This window comes from Salminus brasiliensis, chromosome 19 (assembly GCF_030463535.1).
Source record: "Salminus brasiliensis chromosome 19, fSalBra1.hap2, whole genome shotgun sequence".
Taxonomy (NCBI): Eukaryota; Metazoa; Chordata; class Actinopteri; order Characiformes; family Bryconidae; genus Salminus; species Salminus brasiliensis.
The window spans coordinates 4477332-4490825 of NC_132896.1; the positions used below are offsets into that span (position 1 = coordinate 4477332).

General features: G+C 44.0%; 1 protein-coding gene across 2 annotated transcripts in view; it reads left to right on the forward strand.

Annotated features, from left to right (window-relative positions):
- The window catches only part of hipk3a (homeodomain interacting protein kinase 3a), a 56547-nt gene extending 44284 nt beyond the window's left edge, over positions 1 to 12263 (forward strand). The window contains exons 11-17 of one of the 2 annotated variants that reach the window (XM_072662984.1): positions 294 to 455; positions 555 to 887; positions 1093 to 1239; positions 1442 to 1722; positions 2851 to 2893; positions 4807 to 4937; positions 5828 to 12263. In XM_072662984.1, coding sequence (XP_072519085.1) covers positions 294 to 455; positions 555 to 887; positions 1093 to 1239; positions 1442 to 1722; positions 2851 to 2893; positions 4807 to 4937; positions 5828 to 6318 — 1588 coding nt within the window. In that variant the 3' untranslated portion in view covers positions 6319 to 12263. The remainder of the gene's footprint in view (positions 1 to 293; positions 456 to 554; positions 888 to 1092; positions 1240 to 1441; positions 1723 to 2850; positions 2894 to 4806; positions 4938 to 5827) is intronic. The other variant, XM_072662985.1, reaches the window with a different exon arrangement.
- The last annotated feature ends 1231 nt before the right edge of the window (positions 12264 to 13494 follow it).

Below are 13494 nucleotides of genomic sequence, written 5' to 3' on the forward strand. Positions count from 1 at the left end.
TCCTCATAGCACCAGCAATGCTCCAGACACTAAGAGGTTATGGACTTGCAAGCCAGACACCACCTCTTTTCAAACTGCCGCCAATGCGGCATTGCCAGGCAGCCAGCACGCTCTGAGGAAAGTGCCAGCTCCACCAGTTCCACCACACAAGCTGATGGACTGTGTAATGTGCTTTTGTTCATTTGTAGAAATACATGTGCAGGAACCACAAAAGCAGTTCCCTCTGAACTTACCTAATTAGTTCTGATGACCTGCTCTGATGGTGTTCTTTGCATTTGTTGTCTTATCTGCAGGAAAGTGCGCACACACAGCGGTCACTACGGTTCCATGATGCCGCAACCGCTCATGGCTAATCAGATGGCTGTGTCCGCGCACCAGCCCATAAACATAGGCATCGCTCACGTAGTGTGGCCTCAGACTGCACCCAGCAAGAGCAGCAAGCCCAGTCAGAACAGGTGAGCAGCCCACCGTCACTGACGTATCGCAGCGCTCCAGGCGCTCAGTTCTCTCTGTTCTTGGATATTGAATAAAAGAGCTCTGTGTTTGTTTTCCAGGAGTGTGAATGTTTCTCACTACACGGACATGCATCCCTCTATGTGTCTCTCGCCAAAGACCCGGGACAGGCTGCGGAACCCGGCGGCAGGGCTTTGTCCTCGGGGCAGGGTGGTGGAGCCTCGGGCAGAACAGGAACCAGAGAGGATAGAGGAGGCGGAGGACGTGAGCTGCTGTAAGGCAGGGCAGCGTGCTACTGAGCAGCTTTCAGTATCAAATCAGCAACGAGAATCCATTGTTATTGGTGAATCACCGAGCCCAGCAGTTAGCGTCATCAGCATAAGCAGCGACACAGACGAAGAGGAGGAAGTGACTCAGAGATGTTCACCTCGCACGTGAGTTTAACAAAGACACCAAAGCTTGGGAACCACAGAACAAGCGGAAGTTTTCACAAGACCCTTCCACCGCCATGGCGGTGTTCTGCTTTTTCGTTTGAATAGAGACATCCCAGTTAATCTTGCATTCACACACTTTTCCCTTGTTTTGTGCGAGCTGAGCTCTTTGATTTATAATTAAGCATTTGTGTACGTGTGTTTGCAGGTGCAAGGGCAGTCCAGAGTGTGAGGCATGTAAGGGGTCTCTCAATATGGAGCGTGTGTGTTCTCTTAGCAGCCCAGACAGCAGCCTAAGCACCAGTTCCTCAGCATCAGCCCAGTCCAGCCCTTCACCCTGCAAAAGACCAAACAGGTAACACATACACAAGCGTTCACAGGTTGCCCCCGCTTTAACTCCTGCCTCTTGCCTAACAGTATGCCTGTAAGTAGGATTACTGCATAATGGAATACCGCATTCTTAGCATTGGGATCACCTTTTGTTGTCTTTTTTGCTTTTCCAGTAGAAAAGGATCTTACTCTTAAACATTAAGATAAACATGTTCTTATGTCTGCAGCATGTCCGAGGACGATGGTCATGAGAGTGGCTGCGAAACCATAGATGGTTCCCCCGCATCGGACACATCTCTGGGGCCAAACCACAGCCCGTTCCCCGAGAGACGGTTCATGAACAATAATCAGAACCAAGAACCCAGAGTACAGAGAAGTGAACCACAAACAGAGCTTAACAAGCCGGCCGTGAGGACCATGGTGGTGCCGCCACTAAGAGTGATCAATAACAACTATCAGCAACACATTCACCAGCAACCCAGTGTTGATCACCACCACACCAGCACAGGTACTCTTCCTATATATGCTCAAAAGAGCAGGTACTCCCTCCATAAATGCTCGAAAGTGCAGGTACCCTCCTCCTGCATGTTTAAAAGCACGGTTACCCTCTCCATAAATGCTATGGTGCGCAGGTACCCTCCTCCTACATGCTGAAAAGTGCAGGTACCCTCCTCCTACATGCTGAAAAGCGCAGGTACCCTCCTCCTACATGCTGAAAAGCGCAGGTACCCTCCTCCTACATGCTGAAAAGCGCAGGTACCCTCCTCCTTCATGCTGAAAAGCGCAGGTACCCTCCTCCTTCATGCTGAAAAGCGCAGGTACCCTCCTCCTACATGCTGAAAAGCGCAGGTACCCTCCTCCTACATGCTGAAAAGCGTAGGTACCCTCCTCCTGCATGCTGAAAAGCGCAGGTACCCTCCTCCTGCATGCTGAAAAGCGCAGGTACCCTCCTCCTGCATGCTGAGAAGCGTAGGTACCCTCCTCCTGCATGCTGAGAAGCGTAGGTACCCTCCTCCTGCATGCTGAAAAGCGCAGGTACCCTCCTCCTGCATGCTGAAAAGCGCAGGTACCCTCCTCCTGCATGCTGAAAAGCGTAGGTACCCTCCTCCTTCCTGCTGAAAAGCGCAGGTACCCTCCTCCTTCCTGCTGAAAAGCGCAGGTACCCTCCTCCTTCCTGCTGAAAAGCGCAGGTACCCTCCTCCTTCCTGCTGAAAAGCGCAGGTACCCTCCTCCTGCATGCTGAAAAGCGCAGGTACCCTCCTCCTGCATGCTCAAAAGGACAGGTACCCTCCTCCTTCATGCCCAAAAGCGCAAGGTACCCTCCAAGAGATGAAAGGGCCTCTGCACACCAGACTATTCAAGCAGTTTATAGTTTGTTTGTCACAGGATGGTCTAAAATACTTCTAATCAGTTCATTTTCAGTAGATTTTCACATATTATTCTTTAACAGTGTTTATTCACGTTAAGTTGTGCAGGGAAATGCAGCGGTGTTTCCACTCCAGTCCAGTTTGTATGTAGTTGCAGTAAGCTTTGAACCCCAGAAAGCTTTCACGTGATGCCGTGTTCTGCTCTGTGGTGCGGCAGCTGTGCGTCGGAGTGTGTGCATGTGGTCACAGCTCAAATGTCTGCTTTGCAGGTCATAGGGGAGAGGCAGGAAGTTACCACAGAGGCTATCACAGGTGATTATGGGTATTGAGTGCACTGTGACCCCCGTGTCTTGTGCGCTGCATCCCAGCATTGAGTGAAAAGCCTTTGGGTTTGTGCTCCTCACTTCTTGTCTGCTCCCCTCGTATCTCCCAGCTCTCTCTCTCTCTCTCTCCGTTCAGGTCCATCTGTGTGCTGGTTGCCCTTTCTGAAACACTTTCCTCTCTGAGAGCAGATTTCTCCTGTTGACACTCAGGTCATGCATGCTATCAAGCAAACCCTGTGGGTGCGTCAGACTCTTCTGACACGCTCTTGTGGTTTGTGACCTGGGCAGCTATGGAGAGCTGTTCAGGCTGGAGAGTCTGAAAAAAGGCCCTTTTGACATAGTCACCGAGGCCGAGTTATTTTCAGAGATGCACCGAACGATTGGCTGATGACCGTAATTGAACATATCGCGATCAATCTCACATAACTGATTCTGTGCTGGTCACATTTACGCTAGTGCACCTCACGAGGACGCCAGTGGCACAAATACAGCCACACACATACCCAGACAACATGGCTGTGACTGAATTGGCTCCCTATAGACCTTTTTGACAGTCAATGTGTCGTCCATCTACACCTTTTATTAGAGTGCTTGCTGATCTTTAGCGTTCCTCAAAAATCTTCATCGGACTTCAGCATTGCCAACAGGAGGGCAGTTAATGTCCGCAAGTCTTTCCAATACGGCAGCGTGCTGTTTACTGCTGCACGTAGCCCAGCATTAAGTTAACCGTAAAACAGTAAAATCAGGCAGCGTTAATTTTTCTGTGTAAACATTAGCAACATTAGGCAGTTTAGCCTTTGTAATCCATAGGAGACCCACATTTTGTTCAGAATAATTTATTTGATTTATTTAATTAATTGAGGAGCTCATTATTGTGTTTCAATATATATCCAACAAATAACTTTCATCATTTTGTTATAGAAATTAAATTAGAACTGGTTATATTAATAAAATATTACATATACAGACACAGACCTTTTAAAAGCAAAATAAATACACTTGAAATGAGCTTGAGGTTGATGATGAGGTTTTGTCTCCAGCACTAACCAAGCACACACACTGTCCTGTGACGCATCCAGGATGTTGGGTACATGTCAGCTGGGGACTTCATGAGTAAAGGTGAAGGATAAAGTGCTGAATAGAACTTTCCACCAACTTTTCAAAGGGTCTGGGACACGTCACCATGGGCTCGTATGGGTTAACCACAAGTAAATCGTTCAGCCCTACGTTCACGCCAGTTCATTTTAACTCTCGGTTTATTGGTCACCTCACTGAAAATGACACATGATGGGTGGAGTTAAACATGTTAAAACTTGATGGAGGGGAATCTCACACTTTTTTTTTTTTTTTTTTGATTGAGGGGAATCTTACTCGTTTTTTTATTTATATATATATATGCGCTGTCATTTGTAATTCTTGGAAAGAAAGTAAACCAGAATTGGCCAAAAACCAAACAGTCGGTGCATCTCTGTTTTTCTTATTTGTTTTTTTTAAGATGCCATACAGGCCGTAATCCTGAATTTTAAGGTGTGCGTTGATTTTTGCCAGGTGAAAGTTGATACCATGTCAGTTATCATTCTGTGATCTTGTCTTTCCACAGTGTTGGTTGAGTATGTTGTCATTTTTGTTTAAAAAAATATTTTCTGACACTGATGCCTTTGCAGTTGCAGTTTGGCAGAATTAGCATGTTTAGTAAAACGAACTAACAAACTAAACGATCAGAGTCAGGAAATATATTAATATGCAAAAATGCAAAATTTATTTTAAGCTGTCAGAGGATTTGTCGCCAGGTTTACATCCATTGTACCTCCTCCCCCCTCCTCCATTTCTTTCCTTTCGGTGTGTTGCTCTGATCGTTTCCACTTGCTTAATCACAATTTGTGTTGCTTTTCTGTCTCTCAGTCTTAGAGTCGTCATGCCAGTCTCGCGGGCGTTGCGGCCCAGGACGGCTGAGCCTGCACTCCACCCCAACTCTGCCCCGCCAGCAGAAGATCACCTCCACATTCCAGCAGCAGCCGCTGGGCTTTGGCCAGGTTTGTTCTCCTCCTTTTGCCTCTTCTATCTTTCTGTCTCCCCATTTCTTTTAGGAAGAGATATTAGGATAAGATGCCAAATGTGGCATCTTCCCTCAGTTCCTATGGTCATCACCCGTTGCTAAGCTTAAAGGACAAACCTGCATCACATGAAGCCTAGAAAAATATATTACTTTACTCAAAGTCTTCTTGCTTCCTGAATTTACAGGCATTTCCCCCAGCTGTAAATGAATTGCCCACATGGCAGGGGAAAGGCTGTAAGAAGATAGCCAAGCCTTTTCAGCTTGCAGTGTCTGCAGTATGGGATGTTAAGAAATGGGAGTTTAGGGGAACTGTGGAGGTCTAGATTAGACCTGGGAGATCAAGAAAACTCAGAGCACTGCTCGTGTGCTGGTAAGAAAGACAAGTCAGAACCCCTGTGGGGCTACCAAGAAACTGCAGGAAGGTTTAGCTGAGTGAAGATTGGTGTTTCACTGTGACGAGAGAAAAATTGATTGTTATGCTTAGGTGTACAGATATAGGTAATAGCAGTGATGGTAAGGAAGATGTGAGCAATGATGCTGCAGTAGCCATCAGAGTCCTTGTAAACTTGTCTGTAGTGTGTAATGAGGGTATGAAGCAGTAGCTGGTCTGAGGCAGGTGGCCGGAGAGCTTCATTAAAAGAACACCTTGCCATCTGTGAAGCATGGGTGTGGATGCATCATCCTTTAAGGTAGCGTTGCTGCCAGTGGCATTGTCAGTATTGCACTGGTGAAGCTAAGAATGGATTCCACAAAAGAAATGGCAAATCCTGGCATAGACAATTTGACATTCCTTTTAAAGATGACGAGATCTTTCATCACACACCTGTGCTCTTGGTTATCTGAGGTTTTCTCTCTTGTCTCTTTTAGGTCCAGCACTACGCCTCCTGTCCCAAGGAGTGGAACGGCAATTACACTCAGCCACCGCGCCGTCCGCAGGCCTTCATCCCCCCAACAGTTCACGGCCACCCCTTCCCCACGCTGCAGCCACACGGCAGCCCCACCCACTCTGCCGGCCCTCTGCACCCTACCGCCCTGCTGTCTTACCCACCCTCCGGCCCACCCGTGGCCCACCTGCTTCCCTCACCGTGCCCGGCTCCCCCCCAGCCCCCGCGACCCGTCCTGCAGCCCGCCTACAGCCTGGTGCCGCAGGGCCTCAGCATGGGCATCGACCCCCGCCTGCTGCCATCACCCACCCTGCACCCAACCGCGCACTTCAAGGCCCTGTTCCCACCGCATTCGTACGTAGCCTCACCCGCTTACGCAGGATTCCCCCTCAGTCCCACCAAACTGCCCCAGTACCCGTACATCTGAGCTGCTGGAGCCCGCAGAGCATGCGGAGCACGCGCAGCCGCCACTGATATATGTATACACACATGCACAAACGCACCCACTGCTCCCCTCCCTCCCTTCCACAGGGGCCCTTACTGCTCTGATGCTGTTTTTCTAATGAGGAATCGCATAGTTTAATGCTGAAATGGTGGAGATTTGAAAAATACACATTCAAAACGGAGCTTTATAAAGATCATAGAGAAAAAAATGAATGAATGAGAGTATGAAATGATTTAAAAAATGAAAAAAACTCACTTTTCATGTCTTTTGCACATTTGATATTAAGAAAAAAAAAGATGATGGTGAAACCCCCAGTCATTAGATCCTCTCCTGTAAAGTGAGCGGGACATCCCTTCTCTATAGCTATTTTTCTATATTGCCTTCTCTAACGTGTGCGAGACACATTGACTGACTTTCTGGTGAAGCCATCCCAGTATCCAGCGGTAGGGCCCACACTTGAGTGTGCGCACGGCTCCCCCTTGTGGTGTACTGGTGTTACGCGTCTGTATTTTTGTAGTAGGCTTGTACCTCTCCTCCCCTACTCCCTCTCCAGTGTTAACTCTGTGGTCCCATGTTTAATAAGGTTACTAAGCTCTGCATGTCTCTGCATGGGGGAAACGGAAGCAAAGCAAGGGAACGCAAAGGAAGGGAGAGACCTCACTCTTTCTCTCTCTGCGAAGAGTGTCGCATCGTAACCTGATTCCACACAAAAAAAGAAGTGCCTTAAAAAAGAAATCCATGTCTCTGCAAGGTGCCCAAGCGTCCCCTTGCAATGGCATGAATTGAACTGGACTGCAGCACTTGAAGTCTCAAAAGTTGTTCTTTGTGATTAGGGCTGTCCTTTTATGACGGATTCAGTTTTTTCGGTAGTTTCGTCGCCCATGTCGTGCAAAAACGATTGCATCACAGTCTTTCTTTGTATTCGTCTATGTTGCGGAGTGGCTTAGCGTTGAGGTGAATGCGTCACGCTTGTGTTCTTCATCTGAACCCCAAATAATAGCGGCATCCTGCTCGGATCGTCCACATCATCCGGATCGTTGTTCACACGAGGACTCCTGCTAATTACATACTGTCAAAAGGCTGTAACCTGGACTCATCCCAACATGAAACCTAAAACATCCCAGTTCCTCCTCCTCTTCCTCCTCCCTGCCCTCCTTCATCACTTCTGAGAAGGCTTCTGGCATCTTCTCCGCACCTCTGTTTGGCCTGTGATGGATAATGAGACAGTTGATGGTTGAAATCCTCACAGTTTTGCCCTCCACAGATCCTTTTTTTTCTTTTTCCATATGACAGCTCGATGTCTATGGTGTGTGTGTGTGTGTGTGGTGTGGTCATCACTGGTTCATGCTTTAGTTTGTAGGGTGGTTTTGAGAGGAGGTAGCAGAATTGAACTTTCAGAGGATGGCACGACTTTGCTGTAGCAGAGGATCTTATCCGGATGAACTGTTGTACAGAAGGCAAGTTTGAGAGTAATTTCATAATTTGATAATCAGTTGCTCTTCTTTTACTTAATATTAACAGTATTTCCACTGTTTAACAACTGCAATACAATCAGTAGTTTCTGGGTGTATTCTTTCGCTTACGTTGTTTTATTCACTAATTCTAATTTTTCTTTTTTTTAATAATGAGACGTGTTTTTGGTATTGGCATTAACCTGCAGGCCGCAGCAATTTAAACCCATTTCCATGGTTTTATGGTTTCATGGTTTCATGTTAGCTCGTGCAGAAGTTTCAGTATTCAGTCCTCCCAATATTGTTTGATCGATCAGTTGATTGATCTCTTGATCTGTCATTGCTGGAGTATTTAGTGCTTTTTGAGGTGTGACTTGATTTGTGTGCAATTTCCCCTCCCCTTCCTCCAAGCATGTGACGCGACTCATTTCCTCATTTCCCTCCTTTTGTATTGTACTGTTTGAGCGACGAGCTTTTTGGATGCTGGCTGTTAGATTTTTTTTATTTTCTTTTATTTGATACATTCCGTCAGGGAGAAATGAGAAATGTGTGTTTTCCGTGTGCTTTTTCTCTCGTGTTGTTTTTATCCACATTAAGTTTGTAGGCGCATTTATTTCTTTGCTATCATTATAAAGATGCTTTTGCTACACCAAAGACAGTCATTTCTTTGATTTCTTAAGCAAAGTAGCTACTGTTCTAGCATAGACCTCGAGCATATTGTAGTTGGGGATGTATTAAACATACATACACACAAAAAAAGTATATTCTATATATATATATATATATATATGGTTGAGGTTTAGCTTTTGTTTTTTTGGCAATGATTGGTTTCATTTATTCTCGAATGTACCATAGATAAGCTGCTATTCACTGATTGCCACTTCATAAATAGCTGTGAGGTTCAAGTGATTAACTTTGTTCTTAGCCTTCTTATTTTTGTACGTGTCTGATGACGTGTTGAGATAGACGTGAGGTGTGTTTTGGTTTGTGATGATTTATTTTTTATTATTTTTTGGATCCCCTTCTCTTTTTGGTTTTACTCTACTGACCGGCATCGAAAGCAAGCATTTTAATGCCTATGTATATTTTGCTTTTCTGTTTGAAGTGTCATTGTAACTACTGTATTGCTTAAGTTTTAGTTTGTTGTGTTTTGGGGTGTTCTCACAATCTCTCTCTCTCTTATGTTCTCTCTCATTTTAATTCAGTTTCTCCTCCCCTTTGCATTCGTGAATGAACTGTATTGTTGTCGTAATCTTGGGGCTCATCGTTGCATATTAAATGCATATTGGTGTATCGGAGTATGTTTCGGTATTAGCGTTTCGTTAAGGCGTAGCTTGCAGGATAGATTAACTTGTGGCCGTTACAGATTGACCCGCGATTGCGTAAGTGTACCGCTTATCCTTTAAAAAAAAAAGCCTACATTTTGTGTTTTTGTTTGTTTTTATTTTTTTATTTTTATTGAGTCATCAACACGTCTTGTTTGGGTGAGCTGAGGACTCACATGGTGTTTTTCAGGCTTTCCGTCGTGTTTTGATAAATTGCAGTGCTTTAGACGTTATCGGTAATCAATTAATGCATTTTTTTCCAGTGTTTACTCGTCTTTTACAAAGATCGATGTTTATTGATCACTTTGCCGGATGTACTTATTCAGCACGAACCTGAGGAATGACCTGAGGGGGGAAAAAATAATAACACGACATTGTAACTGTTGGTCTCATTATGAGTGAATTCCCAAATGATAATGACTGTTGGATGGCCAGCAAAGATTTTTTATTTTTTTTTGTTCTTCTTTAAAAAAGGCCACCTTCTGATTGCCCTCGATCATTTTGGTGTTCGGTAGTGTGACCGAGTTCACACGTACGTTTCCCTGCTCCGTACAGAGAGCAGCGCCAAACTAGTGCCTTTCAGATAATATGCTTTAAACCTTTACGTCCTACACACACACACACACACACACACACACACCACACACACACACGCCTGCTGTCATCCTGTCTGATTTCAGGATTAAATGCAGCAGTTATTTTATATATCCACCTTCTCGTCCCTCATGTTACTGATATTCAGTACTGTGCACAAGTTTTAACACCTAAGCAGATTATTTACAGCTACTTCTCTCAGCAGTAAGAGTCTTTACAGTAGAAGCTCCAGATCTCATCAGAACAGATGCAGGTAAACATGAATCCAGAGCTTCTCATTCTGAAGAAAGAAAGTAGTGAGATCTTGTCGGTGAGCTAGTCTGAAGAACAGAGCTGGCTCGGTTCCTCCAGGTTCCTCCTGGACGCCCCTCAGTCCAGCCAGCACAGCGTGGAGGATGTGTTCAACTCCATCAGCAGCAGCAGCAGCAGCTCACCTGATTTACCATCATTAAGCCCTGATTTACCATCAAACCAGGTGTTGATCTGAGGAGAACTCTAAATAATACTAGACTCCATGAGAGAGTAGAACTTTGAGAGGAAATGTTCTAATGATGAACACAGTGATGGAGAACCACCACCTCTTTAGTGTTTATTCCAATATCAGTGTTTTACTGAGCTAATACACACTTACTGTCCAGATAAGCAGCTTTATGCTCTGATTTTTACAGGTGCTTAAACTTCTACACAGTACTGTACATCTATGTATATGTATATTGGGGCTGTCATGGGAAAAAAAAACAAACTTGTATCTCCGTTTTTGGCATTTTTCATTTTTTGGCGTAATTTAAATCTGGCAGCTGTTCTTTACATTTGATGAATGGACCAATAGAAAAACTCAAATTATTATTATTATTATTATTATTATTATTTTACATTGACTTCTATTGAAAGCTAAAAAGTTTTTTTTTTTTCCCTTCTCATTTAAAGTTGCCATTATGGAGATCTTTTTCTTTTCTTTTCTTTCAAATGACAGCGACGATCTGTACATGTGTGTATTTGACTCTTTGGACCTCTTTAGTGTTGTCAAATCTGTTATGCACTTGCTACCAGGTGTGTGTGTGTGTGTGTGTGTGTGTTATCTGTGGTAGTGTTTCAGTGTCACTTGGCTATAATGAGCCAAACATGCAATGCAGTCCCTCCTCCCTACATGATGTCTTCACCGATTTCTCTATTTTTATTTTTATTTTTTTTAATTATTTTTTTGCCCCCCTTTCCTATTGGTTGAAATCTCTAATTACTTTGTGTTTTTTTTTTATATATTATTTTTTTTGGTTTATTATTAAATAGGTAACAACAACAGCTACAGAGCTCCAATAATGAATTGCAATCAGGGATCATTACCATTACCCTAACCACGGTCCTCTTTCTCTGTCATTTGGGAAGCTTTACATGCATACACTGTGATTGTAAACATCAGCCCTCAGTCGACCACCTCGTCCCAACACTTTTCTTTTTTTAAAAGGCAAAGAAACGAAACGCCGCCCATCTTTTCAAACTGGGCACCAATGTTAATTGCTTTAATGTACTTCATGCAGTTGCAGATTTGGTCCAAAAATGCAAACAAACAAAACAAAAGAAAAAAAGAAAGTGGTTCTGGTGCCGAAAAATCCCTCATTTCACTTTTCTACTTGTAGATAAAGACTTATTAAGCATGTAGCACTAGAGACAAGTACAAAAACAAGTACATGGATATATTGTACAGTTGTATGCATTGCATCAGATGAGTCAATCTTTTTAAAATGACTTCTTTGACCAGATCAACCAAACTCAACTGGAGATAAACCGCCTGAAATCCAGCTGATACTGATAATGATACTATTGTGGGCAACTATAGAGGAATTTACCTAAGCAAATGCTTCAGACTGTAAAAAGAAATAAATATTAAAGAAGAAAATGTATCAGACTTCTATTATTAATTATTATACCAAACAATTTCTCATCTAAGTTGGTCTTGGCTTGTTTTAATTAATGTGTGTGTTTTTGTTTTGCTTGGATTTGACTGATTATATATATATGGTTTCTTTTAGAGGTTTGTGTACAGAAATTCAGGGTCTTTGTCATTTGTGCTACTGTATGACCGTTTCTCCCCTCTTGTTTGGGTTTGATTGCTTTAGAGCGAACTATTAACTTTACCTGCAGATTCTATTTTTAGTAGACGTTTAGTAGAAATCTCACTGCAATTTATCAGATAATATACTTTAGACTTCAGAGCAAATGGACTTGATTTATGAAATCTGAACTGTTACTGTTTTAATATTTGTAGATTTTTGTGGCTTTCTAATTCGTTTGCTTCGGATTTATTTTTTACGCTACATTAGTTTGCCATGTAGCCATTGCACTGTGCAATATTCAGTATATGAGGACTGGGAAACCTTTCGTTTTTCCTTTTGTTTTTGTTTTATTTTTCCTTTTCTTTTTTTCCTGAAGGTGTAACGTCTTGCAGTCGTTATTTCTCTCTAGTTCTCAGTGATTTTTATGTGACCAAGCCTTATGTACTTTGTCACAAAAAGCGGGTTTTCCTGGTAACTTTTTGGTGAGTGTCAAATTACAGAAATGATGGTGTATTGTCGAAATTCACTTTGAATTAAAATATATATTGCTGCAGGCATGTTTTCGTCTGTCTTTATGCTTCGTTTCAGTCTTCATCTGCACCACGTTGACAAAAGTATTGGGACACCTGCTCATTTATTCATTGTTTCCCCCAAAATCAAGAGTGTTAAAGAGTTAATCCTGCTTGTGGTGGAGGAACTGTCTCCACAATCATTCCATCATTCCAGAGAACATCGTTTTTCCACTGCTCCACATCTCAATGAAATAACACCAAAGCAACCACCTGAGGTGCCACAGGAACCCCACACAAAACTGTAGCATCCTTCACGTAACCATTTACCAACACCATGGCAACCACCTGAGGTGCCACAGGAACTACACACACAATTGTAGCATCCTTCAAGCAACCATTTGCCAACACCATAGCAACCACCTGAGGTGCCTCAGGAACCACACACAAAACTATAGCATCCTTCAAGCATCCATTTACTCACACCATACCAGCCACCCAGGGTGCTAAAGGAACCACTTGCCATGCTATAGCACCCTTCAAGCAACCACCTAGAGTGTCACAGGAACCACATGCCACACTTTACCAACACCATAGCAACCACAAGGGGTGCTATAGGGACCACATATAAGGCTATGGCACCCCATGTGGTTGCTATGGTGTTGGTAAAGTGTGGCATGTGGTTCCTGTGACACTCTAGGTGGTTGCTTGAAGGGTGCTACAATTGGGTGTGTGGTTCCTGAGGCTCCTCAGGTGGTTGCTATGGTGTTGGTAAATGGTTGCTTGAAGGATGCTATTGCGTTGCATGTGGTCCCTATAGCATCCTTCAAGCAACCAATTCGCAAAACCATCGTAACCACTTGACCACCAGCTAGCAAAAGCAGCCTCCTCTAGTGGCCACGTTTTAACAGCCTAGCAGCTGCCTTGGAGTGGAAACCACGTAAGTGCCACAGTACAGTCGTTCTGCCTGTCCTTGGAGAACTGTACTTTTGCAGATAAGTGCAAAGGTATAATAAGTGGACCTGAGGGTCTGAGCTGGTTAGTGGACAACGACCTGCTCCCCCTCCTGTGCTCGCCTGTGAAGCCTCGTTAAATAAACGGTGAAACAGCGCCACCATGTGGACGAAGCTGAAAGCGCTCCTCTTATGACACGCAGCTTTGCGTGCCTGGTTATGTAATTGCCCTGATTATTTTAGGCCTTTCTGTACTGGATGAATGTGTCTTAAGCCTCCTATTATCCCTCCTAAACGTGCTTTAAGCCCACTCGCTTCTTCA